The sequence below is a fragment of the Curcuma longa genome, chromosome 5, assembly GCF_044706935.1.
Source record: "Curcuma longa cultivar G26 ecotype Majalengka, Jawa Barat chromosome 5, ITB_CL_G26_1.1, whole genome shotgun sequence".
Classification (NCBI taxonomy): Eukaryota; Viridiplantae; Streptophyta; class Magnoliopsida; order Zingiberales; family Zingiberaceae; genus Curcuma; species Curcuma longa.
In genome coordinates, this window is record NC_133865.1 from 5,423,128 (window position 1) to 5,446,750 (window position 23,623).

The 23,623-nt window shown below is 38.8% G+C and overlaps 6 protein-coding genes across 6 annotated transcripts; all 6 read right to left on the reverse strand.

The window, feature by feature from the left end:
* Window positions 1–1,229: 1,229 nt before the first annotated feature.
* On the reverse strand, window positions 1,230–2,823 carry LOC141829758 (F-box/kelch-repeat protein At3g61590-like). The gene is made up of 2 exons (XM_074717274.1): window positions 2,804–2,823; window positions 1,230–2,436 (listed from the first exon to the last, which is right to left on the reverse strand). Exons 1-2 carry the CDS (start codon window positions 2,821–2,823, stop codon window positions 1,230–1,232), a joined length of 1,227 nt encoding a protein of 408 aa, XP_074573375.1.
* A 1,616-nt stretch (window positions 2,824–4,439) lies between these two features.
* Window positions 4,440–5,663, reverse strand: LOC141829759 (F-box/kelch-repeat protein At3g61590-like). The gene has a single exon (XM_074717275.1). It carries the CDS (start codon window positions 5,661–5,663, stop codon window positions 4,440–4,442), a length of 1,224 nt encoding a protein of 407 aa, XP_074573376.1.
* Window positions 5,664–5,796: 133 nt separating this feature from the next.
* LOC141829760 (F-box/kelch-repeat protein At3g61590-like) lies at window positions 5,797–6,834 on the reverse strand. Its single transcript, XM_074717276.1, has one exon. The coding sequence runs from the start codon at window positions 6,832–6,834 to the stop codon at window positions 5,797–5,799; it is 1,038 nt and encodes a 345-aa protein (XP_074573377.1).
* A 4,499-nt stretch (window positions 6,835–11,333) lies between these two features.
* On the reverse strand, window positions 11,334–12,305 carry LOC141829761 (F-box/kelch-repeat protein At3g61590-like). The gene has a single exon (XM_074717277.1). It carries the CDS (start codon window positions 12,303–12,305, stop codon window positions 11,334–11,336), a length of 972 nt encoding a protein of 323 aa, XP_074573378.1.
* Window positions 12,306–20,601: 8,296 nt separating this feature from the next.
* LOC141829762 (F-box/kelch-repeat protein At3g61590-like) lies at window positions 20,602–21,561 on the reverse strand. The gene has a single exon (XM_074717278.1). The coding sequence runs from the start codon at window positions 21,559–21,561 to the stop codon at window positions 20,602–20,604; it is 960 nt and encodes a 319-aa protein (XP_074573379.1).
* A 167-nt stretch (window positions 21,562–21,728) lies between these two features.
* On the reverse strand, window positions 21,729–22,904 carry LOC141829764 (F-box/kelch-repeat protein At3g61590-like). Its single transcript, XM_074717279.1, has one exon. It carries the CDS (start codon window positions 22,902–22,904, stop codon window positions 21,729–21,731), a length of 1,176 nt encoding a protein of 391 aa, XP_074573380.1.
* Between the last annotated feature and the right edge of the window lie 719 nt (window positions 22,905–23,623).

The window sequence follows — 23,623 nt, forward strand, 5'->3', positions numbered from 1 at the left end:
AAATATGTACATTTCACTCTCATTTTACCTCTGTATCAACAATACTTTTTCTCTTTATTCTTGTCTCTTTCTTTTTAAATTAAATTAAATTTTAATTAAAACTTCAATAAATAATCTTCTAAATTTATTTTAAAATTTTAATTAAAATATAAAAGAAGATTAATAAAAAATTAAAAATATTTTTTATTTTGAATATCCAATTATAAAAAAATAAAATAAAATTAATAAGGAAAGCTGATTTTATTAATAAAAATAAACTAAATAAAATAAAAAAATTATTTTAGTGTTGATTTTTAAAAATCATCACCACACCTTAAATACCAACATTACTACTGTAACAATAATTTTTAAAAGTTAACATTGTTGTGACGATGATTTTTAAAATCCAACATTGCTCACTACAAAAATATCTACATTTAGTGATAATAATTTCGATCAAGTTTAGTGCTAATCAAGTTTAGTGATCGAAAAGATCATAAATGTTTTTGTTGTAATTTGATTTAGCGATCGAAAAGATCATAAATATTTTTGTTGTAATTTGATTTAGCGATCGAATCTATATTCGAATCTATATCATAAACTTATGTATGACTGATTAATTATCATGGTAATTAAATTATCTAATGCATGTATATATTTGTTTAGAAAAAAAAAATATATAATAGTGTGTTTAATATAATGAATCAAATTATTTTTGAATTTTCTTTATCAATATTATATAAGCCAAGTTGAGCTACGAAAATAATATAATAAAAGAAAAAGTTAAATTTCTTTCTTAATCATGTTTCCCTTCTAAATTATTATATTCTTTTTCCATCTCAAATATTATATCTTCGTTCCCTTCAATTGGTATCAAAACAAAGTGAAATTTAAGAAAAATGATATATAGAAGTATTGCTATTTCATTTCCATATACTATCATGAGAAAATTATGATTATTGGAATAATAGATTTGTAGATTAATAGAAAGCATTTGATTTATGAAATATACTTGATAAGGGGTTTATTGAGTTTGAAGATAATTAAACAAGCCTCGAGTGAATGGATAATTATAATGACACTCATGCTCTCAATTAAATCAATCTTATAATAGAAAATCCACAAAGTAATAACATCGAAATAAACATGAAAAATTTTATGAAAAATTTATGAAGATGATGAACATGGGAAGAATATTCTATTTCTCCATTAGAGCTTTCTGGGCAATGCTTGTTGTTTCGAAGCAGAGATCAAACGGTGACGTCGAGCCTCGGTTCGAAGCAGAAGCCGCCGAAGAATTTGATCTGGAAGTGTCTGTTGTAGGCGCACCACTCCGCTTTCCAGACCTTCTGCCTCATGTCGAACATCAGCAGCAGCGTCGGCCGCTCTAAGCACTGTATGAAGACGAGGTCGCCGGCTCCGCAGCAGATGAAATCGTCTCTGACTGCGCAGAAGCTCTTGTACATCTCGATCGGCAGTCGAGACACCTCCCGCCATGTCTTATCCTCCTCCAGTTCCCAAATCGTCAACCGGCTCATCAGCCCGTGGCCCCACACTCTCGCGCCGACCATGATCAATTTGTCCGATAGGTTGATCAATCGAGCAAAGGTACGAGGGGGGCACGGCGCAGGAATCGCTGCTCGAATCAGAGACTGCATGGTAGAGTACTGCGGCTTGGCGAGATCGAACGCCACCAAGTGGGGGCGTTGCTCCCGCATCTGGTGGATCAAGTAGTAGAGCACGCCGTCGCATACGACGCCCTCGTCGCCGCCCTCCCACGAGCCGAGGTCTGATCCGGCAAAGAGCGTGGCCCACGATTGCGTCGTCGATTCGTAGACGCGGACGGAGAAGTGCCATCGGGGGTAGTTGCTCGGCATATGGGCTCTGCACTTGGCGAAGACCACGGTGTAGCCGCGCGTGCGGCGGTCGAACGACAAGGCGAGCGCATTGTAGTCAGGGGAAGAGCCGCCGGGGACTCGAGGAAGCCACTTCCAGTCTCTCGTGATGGGGTTGCAGACCAATAAGCGGCTCTTGTCCTTGTAGTTCATCAAGCAGACCAGGCCGTAGGAGGAGGATGCGCGCCAGATGCTCTTTTCTAAGCCGGGGAAGACAAAGTTGTGCCACTGGAGGAGGGAGGGTTCGTACACGCGGCCCGGTAAGGGGCAGTCGTTAAAGCAGCACAGGAAGAACCATGGCTTCTCCGGCGCCATCATCGTCCACAACGATGGCCGGGAGTACACCACCTCGTACCACCGTTTGCACACGATGCCCAATTTGATGATGTTGGCGATGGGCAATAAGGAGAGCACCTTCTGCAGGAGTTCGTCCGGTAGAATGTCGTTCCACGACCGCAATGTGCCCTTATCTTCTTCCTCCTCCTCGCCGTCATACAGCAATGTGCCCTTATTTTCTTTCTGATATCGCCGTCCTCGCCGTCCATGAGGATGAGATGAGAACCTGGTGAAAAAAAAAACCCTGAAGTTGCTAGGAAAAAGAAGAAGAAATAATTCTCTTTTATACATTTTAATAAATAAAAAATATTAATATATAATTAATATATAGAGAAAAAAAGTAAAGATTAATATAAGATATTTTCTAATATTATTTTCTTTTCTTCTGTAGAAATAAAATTTAATAATTGCAACATAGAAATTAAATTAGAAAGTGTCAATTTATTTGTAAAGAACTAATAAATATATGGAAGAGGAAACTGATGATGAAGATAAACAATTGGAGTTATTTCCAAGAGAGAAATCTGATAGAGAAAAGAAAATATCATTATCTAAGAGTAGCCACATCTTTGGAGTGATCGGTCCGATCCCACAGAAGTTTCCCACCGACCATCAGGGTAAATCGGGAAGCGCATACGGCGGCCAATCCAGATGCCCAACAGCCTTTGATTGCGTTCCCCATTTGGAGAAAAATTCGTGCAAATACGCCATAGCTGGGGATCGAACCGTGGGTCCCTGAGTTACAATCCGGATGTCCTATCATTGCACCATTGCCCCGGGGACAAAACTGTAGTGGGTAAACTTTTTATAGTGACCGACCCCACCGCCGAAACGATCCCATATCAGAAAACCCCCTAAGAGATTTTTTGGAAGCATGGTACCAGTAGGTTGATAAGAGCTTACTACCGAAACAACACCTTAGCCGAGCTAAGACTTGAATCGCATAACACCTCAGTCAACAAATATATGTTGAAGATAATTTCTTTAAATCTTAAAGAACTTTTTGAATTAGAAGTAATTGTATGATTATTATTCTTTTTCACTACTAAAATTCTCGTCTCAACTATTTTTGACATTTCCAATTTAGTAACTACGTATCTATTTACAGTCTGTCAATTATTTCTATTTTATCAATTTTTTAACGGACGTATATGAAATTTCAAAATACTGAAAAATGTACATTTCACTCTCATTTTACCCCTCTATCAACAATACTTTTTCTCTTTATTCTTGTCTCTTTCTTTTTAAATTAAATTTAATTTTAATTAAAACTTCAATAAATAATTTTCTAAATTTATTTATTTATTTAATTTAAAATTTTAATAAAAAGTAAAAATATAAAAGAAGATTACTAAAAAATTAAAAATATTTTTTATTTTTTAATATCCAATTATAAAATAAAATAAAATAAAATAAATAATGAAAACTAATTTTATTAATAAAAATAAAATAAATAAAATTAAAAAAATTACTTTAGTGTTGATTTTTAAAAATTATCACCACAGCTTAATTAAATACCAACACTACTATAACAATAATTTTTAAAATTCAACATCTTTATGGCGATAATTTTTAAAATCCAATATTGCTCACTACAAACATTTACGATCAAAATTTTGATAACTAATTGATTTTAGTTATTGAAAAGATCCTAAATATTAGTGACTAATTATTATCATGGTAAATTGAAGTATCTAATACATGTATGTATTTGTTTAGAAAAAAAAAATATAATAGTGTGGTTGATGTAGAAAGAATTAAATTATTTTCAGACTTTCTTTATCATGGTTATATTAAGTCAAATTGTGGTATGAAAAAATATAATAAGAAAAAAAGTTAAAAATTTTTTTTAGTCATATTTTTTTCATAAATTATTATACTCTTCTAAAAAAAATTGGAATCCGTCACCTTAGCTATGCCTGTGACTTGTTAGGGTTTTGCCTGACTTGTCAGGATTTCTTCTGCAACTTCTTCTGCAACTCTACTACGTCGTAACTAACCAACTATGCCCCGAAAGCTCCTCTTCTTCTATCTCAAATCTTATATTTTCATCCCCTTATGAAATTCAAGAAATATCCTTATACTGCATTTACATAAACTCTCTTCGTATACTTTCAACGAAGAAGAAGATTATGATTATTGGAGCAACAGATTTAAAAATATAGTCGATAAAGCAGAGATGAGAGTTGCAGGGACAGATGATGAGAGTTGTAAATGAAGAAGCAGAGATCAAGGGGCGACGTCGAGCCTCGGTTCGAAGCAGAAGCCGCGGAATAATTTGTTCTCGAACTGACTGTTGTAGCCGCACCAATTCGTTTTCCAGTCCTTCCGCCTCATGTCGAACATCAGCAGCAGCATCGGCCGCTCTAAGCACTGTATGAAGACGAGGTCGCCGGCTCCGCAGCAGATGAAATCGTCTCTGACTGCGCAGAAGCTCGTGTACATCTCGATCGGCAGTCGAGACACCTCCCGCCATGTCTTATCCTCCTCCAGTTCCCAAATCGTCAACCGGCTGATCAGCCCGTGGCCCCGCACTCTCACGCCGACCATGATCAATTTGTCCGATAGGTTGATCAATCGAGCAAAGGTATGAGGGGGGCACGGCGCAGGAATCGCTTCTCGAATCAGAGACTGCATGGTAGAGTACTGCGGCTTGGCGAGATCGAACGCCACCAAGTGGGGGCGTTGCTCCCGCATCTGGTGGATCAAGTAGTAGAGCACGCCGTCGCATACGACGCCCTCCTCGCCGCCCTCCCACGAGCCGAGGTCTCCGGCAAAGGGCGTGGCCCACGATTGCGTCGTCGATTCGTAGACGTGGACGGAGAAGTGCCATTGGTGGTAGTTCCCCGGCATATAGGCGCTGCGCCATCGGTGGTAGTTGCTCGGCATACGGGCGCTGCACTTGGCGAAGACCACGGTGTAGCCGCGCGTGCGGCGGTCGAACGACAAGGCGAGCGCATTGTAGTCACGGGAAGAGCCGCCGGGGACCTGAGGAAGCCACTTCCAGTCTCTCGTGATGGGGTTGCAGACCAATAAGCGGCTCTTGTCCTTGCAGTCCATCAAGCAGACCAGGCCGTAGGAGGAGGATGCGCGCCAGATGCTCTTTTCTAAGCCGGGGAAGCCAAAGTTGTGCCAGTGGATGAGGGAGGGTTCGTACACGCGGCCCCGTAAGGGGCAGTCTTTAAAGCACCACAGGAAGAACCATGGCGCCGGAGGCTTCTCCGGCGCCATCATCGTCCACAACGATGGCCGGGAGTACACCACCTCGTACCACCGTTTGCACACGATGCCCAATTTGATGATGTTGGCGATGGGCAATAAGGAGAACACCTTCTGCAGGAGTTCGTCTGGTAGAATGTCGTTCCACGACCGCAATGTGCCCTTATCTTCTTCCTCTTCCTCACCGTCATTATCTCTATACATCGTCTTGATATCTGTAACCTCGCCGTCCATGAGGAAGATGAGAACCTGGTGAAAAAAAAACCCCTAAAGTTGCTAGAAAAAAGAAGAAGAAATAATTCTCTTTTATACATTTTAATAAATAAAAAATATTAATATATAATTAATATAGAGAAAAAAGGAAAGATTAAGAAGACGAGGTCGCCGGCGGCGCAGCAGATGAAATTCTTTCTGATTGCGTCCAAGCTCGCGTAACCACCGAGCGGCATTCCAGCTGCCGCTGCCATGTCTTATCCTTGAGCTCCCGAATCGTCAACTCGTCGATCAGCCCGTGGCCCCACACTCTCGCGCCGACCATGATCAATTTGTCCTCGAGGTTGATCAATCGAGCAAAGGTACGAGGGGGGCACGGCGCAGGAATCGCTGCTCGAATCAGAGACTGCATGGTAGAGTACTGCGGCTTGGCGAGATCGAACGCCACCAAGTGGGGGCGTTGCTCCCGCATCTGGTGGATCAAGTAGTAGAGCACGCCGTCGCATACGACGCCCTCGTCGCCGCCCTCCCACCAGCCGAGGTCTCCGGCAAAGGGCGTGGCCCACGATTGCGTCGTCGATTCGTAGACGCGGACGGAGAAGTGCCATCGGTGGTAGTTGCTCGGCATATGGGCTCTGTCGCACTTGGCGAAGACCACGGTGTAGCCGCGCGTGCGGCGGTCGAACGACAAGGCGAGCGCATTGTAGTCACGGGAAGAGCCGCCGGGGACTGGAGGAAGCCACTTCCAGTCTCTCGTGATGGGGTTGCAGACCAATAAGCGGCTCTTGTCCTTGCAGTTCATCAAGCAGACCAGACCGTAGGAGGAGGATGCGCGCCAGACGCTCTTTTCTAAGCCGGGGAAGCCAAAGTTGTGCCACTGGAGGAGGGAGGGTTCGTACACGCGGCCCGGTAAGGGGCAGTCGTTAAAGCAGCACAGGAAGAACCATGGCTTCTGCGGCGCCATCATCGTCCACAACGATGGCCGGGAGTACACCACCTCGTACCACCGTTTGCACACGATGCCCAATTTGATGATGTTGGCGATGGGCAATAAGGAGAGCACCTTCTGCAGGAGTTCGTCCGGTAGGATGTCGTTCTTCCACGGCAGCAATGTGCCCTTATTTTCTTCCTCCTCCTCCTCGCCGTCATTATCTCTAGACATCGTCCTGATATCTGTAACCTCGCCGTCCATGAGGAAGATGAGAACCTGGTGAAAAAAAAAACCCTAAAGTTGCTAGGAAAAAGAAGAAGAAATAATTCTCTTTTATACATTTTAATAAATAAAAAATATTAATATATAATTATTATAGAGAAAAAAAGAAAAGATTAATATAAGATATTTTTTAATATTATTTTCTTTTCTTCTGTAGAAATAAAATTTAATAATTGCAACATAGAAATTAAATTAGAAAGTGTCAATTTATTTGTAAAGAACTAATAAATATATGGAAGAGGAAACTGATGATGAAGATAAACAATTTTGGAGTTATTTCCAAGAGAGAAATCTGATAGAGAAAATAAATTATCATTTTAGGGTTCCTTGTAAATAATAATAATAATAATAATAATAATAATAATAATAATAATAATCCTTTTTATACATTTTAATATTAATATATCACTAGTATAGACAAATAGAATAAAATAATATAAGATATTTTCTAATATATTTTTCTTTTATTCTGTATAAATAAATTTTAATAATTGCAACACAGAAAGGGAACTATATATATATATATTAGAAAGTGTCAATTTCTTTCTAAAAAATTATTAAATATATTACCATTAAAAGAATAATGATTGAAAAATTAACTAATAATTATTTATTCAACTAAAAAAACTTGTTTCTACTTCACCCTTCAATTTGATAGAATTAAATGGGAGGAGAATATAACGCAATCAAAATTTTAATTTTATTAAAAATTGACTAAGTGGTTAAATGTTTGAATTTGTTAGAATTTTTATAAAAGATATTTTATTAAAAAAGAATCAATCAAATTTTATTAGGATAATTAAAATTTTAATAATTTTTTATTTTATAAAATACAGATTTATAATAAGAGCTTAGGATCCCATGAAATAGAAAAATTTTGATTGATACAATTTATAATTTTTTTTTTTCGAAGAACCAAAAGCTTTAGGATCTTAACTTTGTCTTGTGTTCATCTTTTTTCTTCCCTTTCAAGTAAACACGTAAAAAAAAGAATATTGTAAATTTATTTGCATTTTCTTCTATTTTGTCTATGTAATCACGTTAGTATTTCCTTCTAGGTAAGTAATTTGTATTTCATTTATATGAAAATGAAGTTTCGGTAATTATTCATAATTTCTTTAAAAGAAAAACAAAGCCTAAGCCGTTTAGGAACTAATTTAACAGCATTACTAAACTCTAAACCAATAATAAATAGCTGAAATATATATAGCACAATGACCAATTTCATAATGCCACCATTCAGAGTATACGAATGCCATGAACTAAATAACTCATTTACTTCATATTTTCTAGGGAATTTTTCATGGAGAAATAAATAACCTAGAGCCTTGTCACAATAAATTCCTGTCAAATTTGTCACAATAAATCTGGACCGTTCAATTTTAAAGTTAAGATTGTCCACAGATTAAATGATGATTGTGAACGGGATTTAATCTTCTATTTTAAAATCTAACGGCAGAAGTTGTGATAAATTTGTGACAGGAATTTGTTGTGACAAGTGCCTCCTCTAATAAATAATAACAAAGACACTGCAAGATAGCTGGACCAATCATAATAAGAATACAGCAACACAAGACATAGCATTTATTTGTTGAATTACAAGTTACGCAGACAAAGCATTCCCAATGTGTTCGAATCAAGAAACAAGCCATTATTTGAAACATCATGGAGAAGCCATATATGATAAGCAGATTAAGCAGCATGGCCGTAGGAAAAAAGTTAACAAAACTAAGAGCTTACGTAGTCGGTCCTCTAGTGAGATCGTAATATGGCTCAGCTCTATTCGGTACAATAGGGTCTCGTTGTCATCAAGCTATTGACGTTAAAGTTTAGATTTGTCAAGATCCTGATCGCGTCTAGGAAGGCTCGGAATAGTTGGTACTTGCCTAAAGGGGATGGAGATGGTAGGTTGAGACATCAATGGGTCCAGGTATAAGGTTCCTATGGGTAAAAAATATCTGTTACCCATAAAGTTAGATACTCGCTATCAAGAATCCAACACCATCAGTAAGTACGACAGAAAACAACAAAGATTGGTGTGTCAAGAGTGTAAACAGAATATGTCAAATGACAACAAGAAAGGCACAGCTCTTCAGTGAACAATTCACTAAATAGTATCTTGATAAAAGGAGAATGAAGAAAGTTCTAATTACACTTTTAGTACTCCTAAAACATGTTTAAGAGAGAAAAGTCAAGTAACGCTGTTGATTTTAGCTTTAAAAGAAGAGATAATTTACTAATCATAATTGATGGTAGCATTGTTAATCCCTTGTCTTCTGGTCCTGATCCGAAAAGAGCCATGACAGAGAAGAAAGTTAATAAAATATTAGGCTTAGCGAATACCATAGGAACATAATGAAAATTTGTTGGCATATTTTTTTTTCTGAGATCATTCATAATCCAGAATTTACCAAAAATTTCTCATTGCACAGTAAAATGTATAACCTAGAGACAGATCAGATAACGTGGCATATAACACAAGCTATATCATAATGGTTGTTTATTACTTATAATAAATATGCAAGCACAACTGATCTGAATTAAATTTATGCAGGTCCAGATTATTGGAATATCTGGGTGTCGAGGATGACATGTAATCTGTCTTTGTTGTCTCCTCCTTTTAAGCGCACAACGGTTACGCCTTCTTTAATTTGAAATGTTGAATTAATTATTCTACCGAATTCTAAAATCTAAACATATTTCACCATTCCAACTGCAAAGCTGATTTACCACTAGAAACAATTTACTTACATTTCTAAACACCACCAAAAATCTTGACTACTAATCACAGCATCTCAAATATATAGTGATATTCCTCAATTAGTCACTTTATCAAGAATTTCCAAGCGTACACAGTTCAGCTATTCTCATTATTACGAGCTCACAAATATTTTATTTTATTTTATTTTTTCACCATATGAACACTTGAAGATTATAACGAAGAATGTGTGAACCAATCTTGTGGATGTGCTGCACAGAAGTTTGTTATGGCTATTCACTATACCTCCACAAGTGTTTTAATACCTTGTCCTGTTTTGAATCCATCAAGCCTGAGTTGCCATTTAGCAGAGGATTCCCAAACTCCTTGAGAAAGAGAGAACCTTAATTTCCTGATGAATTTCTGTCTGCATCACAAAGGATTTTGTCGACCAATTTATTATAATCTAGTTTATAACGTCATAATGTTCTATGCAAATAAGCATCTTCAGTCCACATACCCTCAACCAAACTATCCCCGAGGTTAAATACCAAAGACAATTTTTCTACTATTTGAAAATCCATCTAGATCCATATTCAACATAACTAGCATACTCTCGTACCACCAATTGGTCATCCATATCATCTTGTTGGTATTTGCAACTTCAGTTCAATCCTCAATCTCCCACTCCATATCATCTTATTGGCTACCACAATTAGATTAATTGTTACTCATGCTCTCCAACAAGTATACCAGATTCAAATCAAGTATCATATATCATTCCCACAAGGATCAAAGATTGTCTACTAGTTTTTGTATTGATAACCCTTTTTTTTTTAATAAATAAATCGAGAGTTATGCAACAACTAAACCAAAACTAACAATATTAACACAAATAATAATGGATCAATCAATAGTCGATTGATAAAACTCAAGGACTTGAATAAGCGCTCAATCAAGACCTTATTGAAATCCTAAGTTGAAAAGTACAGTTATGCAAGGGAGACGACCTCCGATATCATCAGAGACTCGAACATACTCTTACGTGGCCGCCTTGTACCACGTCTCCGCGCAAGATCATGTCTTTCCCGAGTCATTTCTGTTAAAATTTTTACCAAGTGTTAACAAAGGTACAAAATTGCTAGATTAACCATTTTACCTATTGCCGTCTAGAGATGTCTCTGTCGCCGCTAGTCCCAAACATGCCCTTGTCCCAATAACGACTCTAAAACAAAAATCCGAAAACACCGAAAGATTCGAAAACCTAGCTCTGATACCAAATAAATTGGTATCAGATAAACCAGAAATACCATAACAATAACAAAAGAACCAAAAAAGGCTTCGCAACCTACGCTCTGATATCAAATAATTATAAGATCATAGAATCATATCGATCTCACCTATCCGATCTCACTATAAACTTCAATCCTACGATCTAGATCGCAATTTTACAAACAATGTGAGACATCATTTCATTTGTACCCTAATATCTTTTGAATATCCTTCTGCTTCACTACAATTTTATTTCTATACTGTGCTTTGGCTAGCTTTTGGTTCCTAAAGTAACTTGTTCATTGTATAGTTTAAACACTGCTCTCGAAGTCCATGAACACTCTTCAAAATCAGTCATGTTATTTCATGAGATGTCAAAGATGCTAGACAAACAGATGATGAGAGTCTTGCCAAATAATGGAAATTTCTTTAATTTCTTAACTAAAGCAAGAAGAAAATAAAATAGATTAATTTTTTTTTTTCGAGTTTGTAAATGAAGAAGCAGAGATCAAGAGGTGACGTCGAGCCTCGGTTCGAAGCAGAAGCCGTGGAAGAATTTGGTCTTGTATACCGTCTTGAAGTCCCTGTAGTAGGGGCACAACTTCACATCCCAGACTTTCTGCCTCATGTCGAACGTCAGCAGCGCCGTCTGCAACTTTACGCACTGTATGAAGACGAGGTCGCCGGCGCTGCAGCAGATGAAATTCTTTCTGATTGCGTCCAAGCTCACGTAAGTAGGGAGCGGCATTCCAGCCTGCCACTGCCATGTCTTATCCTTGAGCTCCCAAATCGTCAACACGTCGATCCGCCGGGCGTCCCGCACCATCCCGCCGACCATGACCAATTTGCCCGAGACGTTGATCAATCGAGCACAGACAAGAGGGCATGGGGCAGGAATCGCTTCCTGAATCACAGACTGAATGGTAGAGGGCGGCTTGGCGAGATCGAATGCCACTAAGTGGGGGCGTAGCTCCGTGTCCGGCGTACGGATCAAGTAGTAGAACACGCCGTCGCATACGACGCCCGCCTCACCGCCTATCCACGAGCCGAGGTCTCCAGCCAAGGGCATGGCCCACGATTGCGTCGTCGATTCGTAGATGTGGACGGAGAAGTTCCATCGGAGGTTGTTCACCCGCAGCTGGGTACTGGTGAACTTGGCGACGACCACGGTGTAGCCGCACGTGCGGCGGTCGAACCACAAGGCGAGCGCGTTGTAGTCAGGGCCAATGCCGCCGCCGGGGAGTTGAGGAAGACGCCTCCAGTCTCTCGTGATTGGGTTGCCGACCAATAAGCGTCTCCTGTCCTCGCGGCTCATCAAGCAGACCAGGCCGTTGGAGGAGGACGTTTGCAAGATGCTCTTGTCTAAGCCGGGGAAGCCGAAGTTGTGCCACCGGAGGGAGCAGGGGTCGTATACGCGGCCCGAGGAGGTGTAGTCGTCGAAGCCTGAAGTCAGGAAGAACCACGGCTTCTGCGGCGCCATCATCGTCCACAACAACGGCCGGGAATGCACCACATCGTACCACCGTTTGCACACGATGCCCAATTTGATGATGTTGGCGATGGGAAATAAGGAGAGTATCTGCTGAAGGAGTTCGTCCGGTAGAACGGAGTCCCACGACAGCAATGTGCCCTTATCTTCTCCTCCTCCTTCTCGCCGTCTCTCTCAAGCATTGTCCTGATCTCTGGATGGGATAGGGTTTAGGGCTCCTTGTAAATATAAGTACGTGAATAATAATAATAATAATAATAATAATAATCCTTTTTTATACATTTTAATATTAATATATCACTAGTATAGACAAATAGAATAAAATAATATAAGATATTTTCTAATATCTTTTTTTTCTTTTATTCTGTATAAATAAATTTTAATAATTGCAACACAGAAAGGAAACTATATATATATATATATAAATTGTAAATTTTAATAATTGCAACACAGAGGATGCTGGGCATCTAACCACTATATGTGCTTCCCGATATATATATATATATTAGAAAGTGTCAATTTCTTTCTAAAAAATTATTAAATATATTGTCATTAAAAGAATAATGATTGAAAAATTAACTAATAATTATTTATTCAACTAAAAAAACTTGTTTCTACTTCACCCTTCAATTTGATAGAATTAAATGGGAGGAGAATAACGCAATCAAAATTTTAATTTTATTAAAAATTGACTAATAAGTACGGTTAAATGTTTTAATTTGTTGGAATTTTTATAAAAGATATTTTATTAAAAAAATAATCAATCAAATTTTATTAGGATAATTAAAATTTTAATAAATTTTTTATTTTATAAAAAACAGATTTATAATAAGAGATTAAGATCCCATGAAATAGAAAAGTTTTGATTGATACAATTTATAATTTTTTTTTCTAAGAACCAAAAGCTTTAGGATCTTAACTTTGTTTTGTGTTCATCTTTTCTTCCCTTTCAAGTAAACACGTAAAAAAAAGAATATTGTAAATTTATTTGCATTTTCTTCTATTTTGTCTATGTAAACACGTTAGTATTTCCTTCTAGGTAAGTAATTTGTATTTCATTTATATGAAAATGAAGTTTCGGTAATTATTCATAATTTCTTTAAAAGAAAAACAAAGCCTAAGCCGTTTAGGAACTAATTTAACAGCATTACTAAACTCTAAACCAATAATAAATAGCTGAAATATATATAGCACAATGACCAATTTCATAATGCCACCATGCAGAGTATACGAATGCCATGAACTAAATAACTCATTTACTTCATCTTTTCTAGGGAATTTGTTCATGGAGTAATAAATAATAACAAAGACACTGCAAGATAGCTGGACCAATTCATGATAAGAATACAGCAATAAAGACGTCATAGCATTTATTTGTTGAATTACAAGTTATGCAGACAAAGCATTCCCAATGTGTTCGAATCAAGAAACAAGCCATTATTTGAAACATCATGGAGATGCCATATATGATAAGCAGATTAAGCAGCAGTCTGGCCGTAGGAAAAAAGTTAACAAAACTAAGAGCTTACGTAGTCGGTCCTCTAGTGAGATCGTAATATGGCTCAGCTCTATTTGGTACAATAGGGTCTCGTTGTCATCAAGCTATTGACGTTAAAGTTTAGATTTGTCAAGATCCGATCGCGTCTAGGAAGGCTTGGAATAGTTGGTACTTGCCTAAAGGGGATGGAGATGGTAGGTTGAGACATCAATGGGTCGGTCAGGTATAAGGTTGGGAGGGGCCTTCATATTTAAAAAATATCTTTTCCAACCCTTATGCAAAGTTAGATACTCGCTAAGGAAGATACATCGGTGCCAAGCGGTGAAGTAAAATACTCCGCACTAGACATGCCTAAGGCTGAAAAAAGCATTAAATAGGCTAGGGAAGTAACTAAGGGTACTTGGTATAGCCAACCGCCTCGTAGATCAAACGAAAGAAGTTAGGTGTAAGTTGGGAAAGGTTAAGTTGGAAAAAGGTGGCTAGGTCCTGCAGAAATAGGAGGATCGGGAACCTAAGGTCACTGATCATTTGACTATGGAAACAAGTGATATGGTTTAGGAGCAAGTCGTGGTTGGTGTTCAGACACAGGGACATAGGGATATGTTAGTGTTAGCCCTAGAGTCAATCATGAGATGATTGACTAGGAAACTTTTTATATCATAATTTATTAATAAAGGTAAAATTTTAGTTATTATATTTACTTCATGTATGTGTCAAATAAATAAATAAAATAATATCCTTAGGTAGAAGGTTCTAATCTATATCATATCAATTAGTTAAACTGATAGTAAGATGATATAGAGAATATTACTCTTAACTATTTCTTTAATATACAAGGACAATATTAATGTGTTGAGACTAGTATGTAGGTCAATTGATGACTTGATTTCACAAGTCATGGATATGAGATATCACGTTGACACATGAGTATATATTAGAGAATATATACTGAATTAACCCACCATGAAAAAGTTTCATGGATCGTTATATGAGTGTTATAAACTTTCTCATAGTGACTATTGGTATGAATAGTCCATAGACCCGAAGTTACTACGGTTCCCTACATAAGGAGTTGTATATTTTGGTATCATCAAACGTCATCCGTAATAGGGTAAATTATAAAGTCGATCACTGGGTATGCAATGAATTATGCAAAGGGATATAAGTGATGTAGATGGGATCTATCCCTCCCATATGACGGTAGTAATATCTGGGTGGGCCCCTTGATCAAGTATAACTACTAAAACTCATTGTCATGCACTAATGAGTCAATATGAGATATTGAGCTCATTTGCTTGAGTGAGTCTACTCGGGGATTAAGAAACACAAAGATTGATAAGAGGATAACACAGTTTATGCCTTATTGATCAATCTTGATATCAAGGATAGAAGGACAAAGTCATACATTATAATAGACACAGAAATGTTAGATCGGATCTCGACTTTCTCGTTACTTGGGTAGCAATGATGCATTGCTAGATGTCATACATTATTTATATGTCTAAAGTGGTTTAGATGCATTGCCAACGTTACAAGAACCTATTGGGTCACACACAAAGAATACGATGTTTTGAAGATAAATTAATTTTAGTTTGACTAAAATGTGGTCTGAAATTAGATTAATTGTGTTAAACTCAAATGAATCCAATTGGATTATGAGATTGAGTCTAATTCGAGTTAGACTCATTTAGATTAGACTCAACCACTTAATAATAGATAATGTTCATTAAAAGATTTAATAAAATATTATTAAAGAGGAAGGCCAAGAGACATTCTATTTATTAGATGAATAGGAGATGTAAAGTCAAAAAAAAAATACCGAGTTTTTTAGTATTCATTGTGATTTATGGCCATTAAGAGAAGGGGAAGGTCAAGGGACAAAGACCCTCTGTATTCATTGGATGAATACAAAAGACTTCTTGTAATTTTCGAAATTGAGAGAGTGCTCATCATTCCTCTTTTCCCTCCTCTCCCTTCTTGGAAGAAACACACAAGGTGTGGTTTTGGTCCTCTTGTTTTGTGAATCATCCCAAGTTGCTAGCACAACTTAGGTGGTTCATCTTTAAGATTGAGATTATGTTCATGTAGATACTATTAGAGGCACAACCATTTTGATCGTGCAGAGATCCAGCGAATCAAGGACTAGCGGGACACGCAATAAAGGTATAACTCTTAGTTAGAGCTTTGTACGAATTTTTCGCATGGATCATTGGAAGGGATCCTATGTTCCGTTGCGTATATTATTATTTTTCGCATAGAGATCCCTACAGGATATTATACTAGAGTCGAAGATGTCGAGCAGCGTCTCTCTCATAGACGGAGCGTTGAGTCTCGTACTAGGGACGCTCGGTAGCCATGGAGTTTGAGAGAAAGAAATAAAAGGGCGACGACAATGGACGGAAGAAAACAAGACTTACGGCGGAGGAAGGGATGATGGTGACAAAAGATGCTAGAAGACACGAGGGATTAGGAGACGATGAGAAAGAGGTGGCGAGAAAATGATGGTAATGGGAAGACGGCAGCCTTCGACAAAAGCCCCTTTTATACTATCAACGGGGGTACTATAAGGCTGTCGTGCCACTCGGAGAGACCGTCGGATGAAGGCGGTTACATCTCCATGGTCGAGAGGTGTCACGAAGCTGACCAATCAAACCAATGCAACCTCTCTTCTCAATCACATCTCGGCCTCAATCTTGACCCTAGATCTTTGTCGAGGTTGCAAGTTTAACCGTCAGATGATAGAAACGAACACGTGGTAGTCGAGCGTTCAATCTGGTCCTACGGATCCCGTAACCGGTCCCGCATGCCTTCGCCATCAATACGATGAGACGCTCCTCGACCTCGAGGTAGATCGCATATTTGGCTCATTAAATATAACCCGATCTATAACCACAGATGTGACCCGTAACCACAGATCCGACCTGTAACTACAAATCCAACCTGAATGGGCCATACTTAATCCATTATCGTCCAGTCAGTCGACCTACGTCTCCTTCGACTTGACTGAAAGGGGAGACTTATGATGTAGTGGATTCTAGTTAGTCTTGTGTGGTGGATTGTAGTCAAGGGGTGCAGAAGTAGTCAAGGGGTGAGCTGATATGGCAAGTCAAAAGTCCATAATCAACACCGAATAGACGATCACCTTGAGACTCGGCAACTCGACCACTCCATCCCACTCGGCCACTCGACTACTCTATTTCTTGGTCACTCGGCCACACTCAGTCACTTTACCTAGCCACTAGGTCGGCCACTCAACCTCTCGGTCACTCTACTTCTTAGCCACTCGACCACTCTATCTCTCGGCCACTCAGTCACACTCGACCACTTGGCCACTCGACCACTCTACCTCTCAACCATATGACCACTCTACCTCTCGACCACACGACTACTCGGCCACTCCATCCCACTCGGCAACTCGGCCTCTCGGCCACTCTACCTCTCAGCCACTCTACCTCTCGGCCACATGACTACTCGCCCATTCCACAGCTCAACAACTTGGCAACCTTGCTCTCAGATAATTTAGCTCCTCAATTGCTCATCCTCTCTAAGTCTCTCAGTCAAGCGTCCCCTCTGCCCCTTGATATCTCCGTGCCCTATCTCGGCCGCTGCCCTTCGCCTTACACAAAAACTATCAAAATTCCCCAAGCGTGCAGTCCCTGCCAAGGGGTCAAGGCGATTACGAGATTGCCAGGTCTGGTTCCCTGGATACCCTTGTGCCTACGCATACAACCAAAAGGTAAGAATAATCAGCGACTGTCGAGCCACAGAGCGGTTACGAGGTTGGCAGACTTGGCCCCCCTAGATGCCTCATGTCGAGGCCCCATGTTAGCAATCGTCAGAATCGATCTCCTCCGCCTTGGCAAAGGTCTTCCCTCGGGTCGACATGGAGATGCCTTTCCAGTAAGTATATAATCCCTCCAACAGGTATGAGAAACCTCTGGCAATTTTTGCAACTTAATTCATGCTCTTCTTCTTCTTCTGCATTGATACTAACTTGAGCGTCGGAGTGGTCTGCCGGGACTCTCCAACACCAGTCTAACCCTCTAGCTCAGTCTATCTTCAAGTCCTTTCACCGGCGGAAGCAAAGCCTTGTGTGAATCAGATCCCCTATTGACTGATGGTTTGACTGCCCACGACATCCAGCCAGAACACATACGATGCCCAATTCAATGATGTCGGCGATGGACAATAAGGAGAATGACACCAACTACTACAGGAGTTCGTCCAGGAGTTCGTAGAATGGCATCACACGACAACCTTCCTCAATCCTCATCCTCGTCGTCACTCCTCCACGAGAAAGAAGAGATCCGAATTAGTCTACCCATTAAATAATTTAAAATGGATTAAGTTTGAATTTTATTAATCAATTTTAAGGTAGTCTACTTGGGATGACCCGTGTGGATCATGAGTCCAAGTAGGTCTGGCTTGTGGTACGGTCAGATTGATTTATGAATTGATTTTTTTAATTTTAAAATTAAAATAGAAAATTCAATAGATTCGTAGACTTATCCATCTAATCTCCACATTTAAAATATTTTAATATTTTTTTTATTTTTTAGATGGTTCATGGTTTGCCCACCTAATCCATAATCTATCTTAAGCTGGATTAGATTGAAGATTTTTTAGCGCGGCTCGTCCCTCTATATATATGACGGGCTTTTGACAAGCCAATCCTCCATGGATTGCCTTGCACACTTGATGATTGAACAAGAGTTGTAAAAAATTAAAAAAATACAAGAAATATAACTTTCAAATAATGAAGTAGAAAACTTTGTTATGGAAAGAACTAATATTACGAGAATGAAAAATTAAAATGAGTAATAATGTTACTTCTCAAGATAATAAGAGTAAAAAGATAAGCACACTATGTGAACTTTTATTATCATGTACTCAAAATAATAATAACATTGAATCATCGTGAATTGTAATCAATGGTTTTGAATCATAAATCATAACTATTTTAGAAGGTTAAAATTAATGGTCAATATTTTGAGAATGGTCGAATCGACGATTCTGAACAGTAGAAGCGTAGAGTTTGAAGCATGATTGAGTTAGATGAGATAGCTCTCGTTCCTTTATTCGATGATGAGATCTTAAATAAGTATCTGATGAAAAAAAACTCTAAAAGTTGCTAACTCAAGAACAGAAAAGACTAAAAAAAAAAAAAATCCTCTTTTATAAATTTTAATAAATAAAAAATATATAATTAATATAGAGAAATAAAAAAAGATTAATATAAGATATTTTCAAATACCTTATTTTTTTCTTTTATTGTGGAAATAAAATTTAATCATTCCAACATAGAAATTAAATTAGGAACGGTCAGTTTTTTACTTGTTGGTACCTTGTATTCTGATGATGGGTCATTATGCTCCGAATGATATCAAATTGAAACAATTTCAATTAAATTTAAATAATTTTAATTAAATTATAAAAAATTATATATATATATATATATATATATATATATATATATATATAAGTTCTTTATGCATATTATTTTTTGACTAAATGGAATCGATATATATTAGAAACATCATAATTTATAGGATCATGATTTTATACAAGACCGATTTAGAGTCAGGATTGAATCGATTAGAAATTTTATAGTACATGATTAATAATTAAAAAATATTTAAAAAAAGTCATTTGTATATACTAGATTAATAATTTTATAAATACACATAATTATCGAGACTCAATACCACATATGATATTATTATCTAACATCGAACAAAATAATAATTATTTTATAAACTAGTTTTAACATAGAAATTTTCAAAGAAAATTCAAAAAATCACCAAACACAAACACAGAATTCTTCCCTTTAATTTAATTGAATAATATTAACTCAAATAAAGATAATACTTTATACTAATTAAATAATTATTTAAATACTCTTAAAATCCTATTAAAATCATATAAAAAATAAAAATAATTGTAATACAATGATAAAAATTATTCAGAATCTTCAAGAAGGATTTAAAAATATTTTTAAATTTAAAATTAGATAATTATGATTATATTTAATAATATATATAGATATGTGAATGAATTTTAATTTGATATATTGTATAAATAAAAAATTATGATATCTCAAAGTATAAAATTATAAGATCATAGAATCATATCAATCCCACCTATCTGATCCAATTATAAAATCCAATCTTACAATTTGGATCTTTTCTATAAAAAGGTGGAATCCGTCACCTTAGTAGTCCCACACGGTCGACCTCACGACTATCTATGAGTAAATTTTTATAGTGACCGACCCCACCACTACCCTATATCAGAAACCCCTTAAGAAATTTTTTGGAGGTACCACTATGTTGATAAGAGCCGACTGTCGAAACAGCATCTCAGCCAACAAATAAATGTTGCTAAGATGACTTAAACCCGGAACGCATGTCTCCTTGTTGACCACTTGTAATAAGTCACTTCAACTTACGATTTGGATCACGATTTTACAAAGGATATGAGACATCATTTCATTTGTAGCCTAATATCTTTTGAATATCCTTCTTGCTTCACTACAATTTTATTCCCTACTGTGCTTTGGCTTTTGGTTCCTAAAGTAACTTGTTCATTGTATAGTTTAAACACTGCTGTCGGAGTCCATGAACACTTTTCAAAAGCAGTCATGTTATTTCATGAGATGGCAAAGATGCTAGACAAACAGATGATGAGAGTCTTGCCAAATAATGGAAATTTCTTTAATTTCTTAACAAAAACAAGAAGAAAATAAAATAGATTAATATTTTTTTCGAGTTGTAAATGAAGAAACAGAGATCAAGAGGTGACGTCGAGCCTTGGTTCGAAGCAGAAGCCGCGGAAGAATTTGGTCTTGAAGCCTCTGTAGTAGGGGCACCACTCCACTTTCCAGACTTTCTGCCTCATGTCGAACGTCAGCAGCACCATCGGCAACTTTACGCATTGTATGAAGACGAGGTCGCCGGCGGCGCAGCAGATGAAATTCTTTCTGATTGCGTCCAAGCTCGCGTAACCACCGAGCGGCATTCCAGCCTGCCGCTGCCATGTCTTATCCTTGAGCTCCCAAATCATCAACACGTTGATCAGCCGGGCGTCCCGCACCATCCCGCCGACCATGACCAATTTGCCCGAGACGTTGATCAATCGAGCACAGACAAGAGGGCATGGGGCAGGAATCGCTTCCTGAATCACAGACTGAATGGTAGAGGGCGGCTTGGCGAGATCGAACGCCACTAAGTGGGGGCGTAGCTCCGTGTCCGGCGTACGGATCAAGTAGTAGAACACGCCATCGCATACGACGCCCGCCTCGCCGCCTATCCACGAGCCGAGGTCTCCGGCCAAGGGCATGGCCCACGATTGCGTCGTCGATTCGTAGATGTGGACGGAGAAGTTCCATCGGAGGTTGTTCACCCGCAGCTGGGTACTGGTGAACTTGGCGACGACCACGGTGTAGCCGCGCGTGCGGCGATCGAACCACAAGGCGAGTGCGTTGTAGTCAGGGCCAATGCCGCCTCCGGGGAGTTGAGGAAGACGCCTCCAGTCTCTCGTGATTGGGTTGCCGACCAATAAGCGTCTCCTGTCCTCGCGGCTCATCAAGCAGACCAGGCCGTTGGAGGAGGACGTTTGCAAGATGCTCTTGTCTAAGCCGGGGAAGCCGAAGTTGTGCCACCGGAGGGAGCAGGGGTCGTATACGTGGCCCGAGGAGGTGTAGTCGTCGAAGCCTGAAGTCAGGAAGAACCACGGCTTCTGCGGCGCCATCATCGTCCACAACAACGGCCGGGAATGCACCACATCGTACCAGTACCGTTTGCACACGATGCCCAATTTGATGATGTCGGCGATGGGAAATAAGGAGAGTATCTGCTGAAGGACGGGAGATCTGCCTGGTGTCTGGTCCTCTTGATTCCCAAGACAGCAATGTGCCCTTATCTTCCTCCTCCTCCTCCTTCTCGCCGTCTCTCAGCATTGTCCTGATCTCTAGATGGGATAGGGTTTAGGGCTCCACAACTCAGACTTTCTGCCTCACCGACTTTCTGATCTCTCCACGCCCAGACTTTCTGCCTCATGTCGAACATCAGCAGCACCGTCGGCCACTCTAACCACTGTATGAAGACGAGGTCGCCGGCGCCGCAGCAGATGAAATTCTTTCTGATTGCGTACAAGCTCGTGTAGGCACTATACGGCATTCCAGCCTCCTGCCATGTCTTATCCTTGAGCTCCCAAATCATCAACCCCTGGATCAGCCGGGCGTCCCGCACCATCCCGCCGACCATGACCAATTTGCCCGAGACGTTGATCAATCGAGCACAGGCAAGAGCGCATGGGGCAGGAATCGCTTCTTGAATCACAGACTGAATGGTAGAGGGCGGCTTGGCGAGATCGAACGCCGCTAAGTGGGGGTGTAGCTCCGTGTCCGGCGTACGGATCAAGTAGTAGAACACGCCGTCGCATACGACGCCCGCCTCGCCGCCTATCCACGAGCCGAGGTCTCCGGCCACGGGCATGGCCCACGATTGCGTCGTCGATTCGTAGATGTGGACGGAGAAGTTCCAACGGAGGTTGTTCACCCGCAGCTGGGTACTGGTGAACTTGGAGACGACCACGGTGTAGCCGCGCGTGCGGCGGTCGAACCACAAGGCGAGTGCGTTGTAGTCAGGGCCAATGCTGCCGTCGGGGAGTTGAGGAAGACGCCTCCAGTCTCTCGTGATTGGGTTGCCGACCAATAAGCGTCTCCTGTCCTCGCGGGTCATCAAGCAGACAAGGCCGTTGGAGGAGGACGTTTGCAAGATGCTCTTGTCTAAGCCGGGGAAGCCGAAGTTGTGCCACAGGCAGGAGCAGGGGTCGTATACGCGGCCCGAGGAGGAGTAGTCGTCGAAGCAAGTCAGGAAGAACCACGGCTTCTGCGGCGCCATCATCGTCCACAACAACGGCCGGGAATGCACCACCTCGTACCACCGTTTGCACACGATGCCCAATTTGATGATGTTGGCGATGGGAAATAAGGAGAGTATCTGCTGAAGGAGTTCGTCCGGTAGAACGGAGTCCCACGACAGCAATGTGCCCTTATCTTCCTCCTCCTCCTTCTCGCCGTCTCTAAGCATTGTCCTGATCTCTGGATGGGATAGGGTTTAGGGCTCCGTAAATAATAATAAGCACGTGAGGAAGATGAGATCATAAAGATAAGTACGCCTAGTAAATATTCCCGTGTATTTCTATAACAACTTTATCTGTGATTTATATAAATTTAAAATAAATTTTATTTTTATATAAATAATTTATTACTAATTTATATAAATTTAAAATGGATTAATTTCTGTATTAATTTATTATTAAATTTTAAATAAATTTTATAATAAAAATTATACAGTTTTAAATTTTATTTGCAATCTGTATTTATTTTATTTATAAAAATTTATTTACTATTTCATCTTAAATTCATTTCAAATTCTATCTCAAATTTTTTTAAATATTATATTTTATTAAAATTAAACGGATTAGTAATTCTGTAACAAATATATTTCTAATTTCTATAAATCTGAAATAGATTTTATTTCAGTTTAAAATAATTTATATAAATTAGAAATGGATTATTTTCTATCTCAATTTTTTTATTAAATTTTAAATAAAATTTTTAACAGAAATTATATAATTTTAAATTTGGTTTATAATCTGTATTTATTTTTATTTATAAAAATTTATTTACAATTTCATTTCAAATCCAGTTTCAATTTTTTTAAATATTATATTTTATTAAAATGAAATGAATTAATAATTTTATAATAAATTCATTACTAATTTATCTAAATCTAAAATAGATTTT

What these genes read in the sequence shown, in the direction of transcription:
- LOC141829758 (XM_074717274.1), bottom strand. Translation starts at nt 2,823, where the DNA reads ATGGTCGGTGGGAAACTTCT. An exon ending in ATGGTCGGTGGGAAACTTCT is followed by an intron (nt 2,437 to 2,803) that starts GTGGGATCGGAC and finishes TTTTTTCACCAG; the next exon opens with GTTCTCATCTCATCCTCATG.
- LOC141829759 (XM_074717275.1), bottom strand. Translation starts at nt 5,663, where the DNA reads ATGGACGGCGAGGTTACAGATATCAAGACGATGTATAGAGATAATGAC.
- LOC141829760 (XM_074717276.1), bottom strand. Translation starts at nt 6,834, where the DNA reads ATGGACGGCGAGGTTACAGATATCAGGACGATGTCTAGAGATAATGAC.
- LOC141829761 (XM_074717277.1), bottom strand. Translation starts at nt 12,305, where the DNA reads ATGGCGCCGCAGAAGCCGTGGTTCTTCCTGACTTCAGGCTTCGACGAC.
- LOC141829762 (XM_074717278.1), bottom strand. Translation starts at nt 21,561, where the DNA reads ATGGCGCCGCAGAAGCCGTGGTTCTTCCTGACTTCAGGCTTCGACGAC.
- LOC141829764 (XM_074717279.1), bottom strand. Translation starts at nt 22,904, where the DNA reads ATGCTTAGAGACGGCGAGAAGGAGGAGGAGGAAGATAAGGGCACATTG.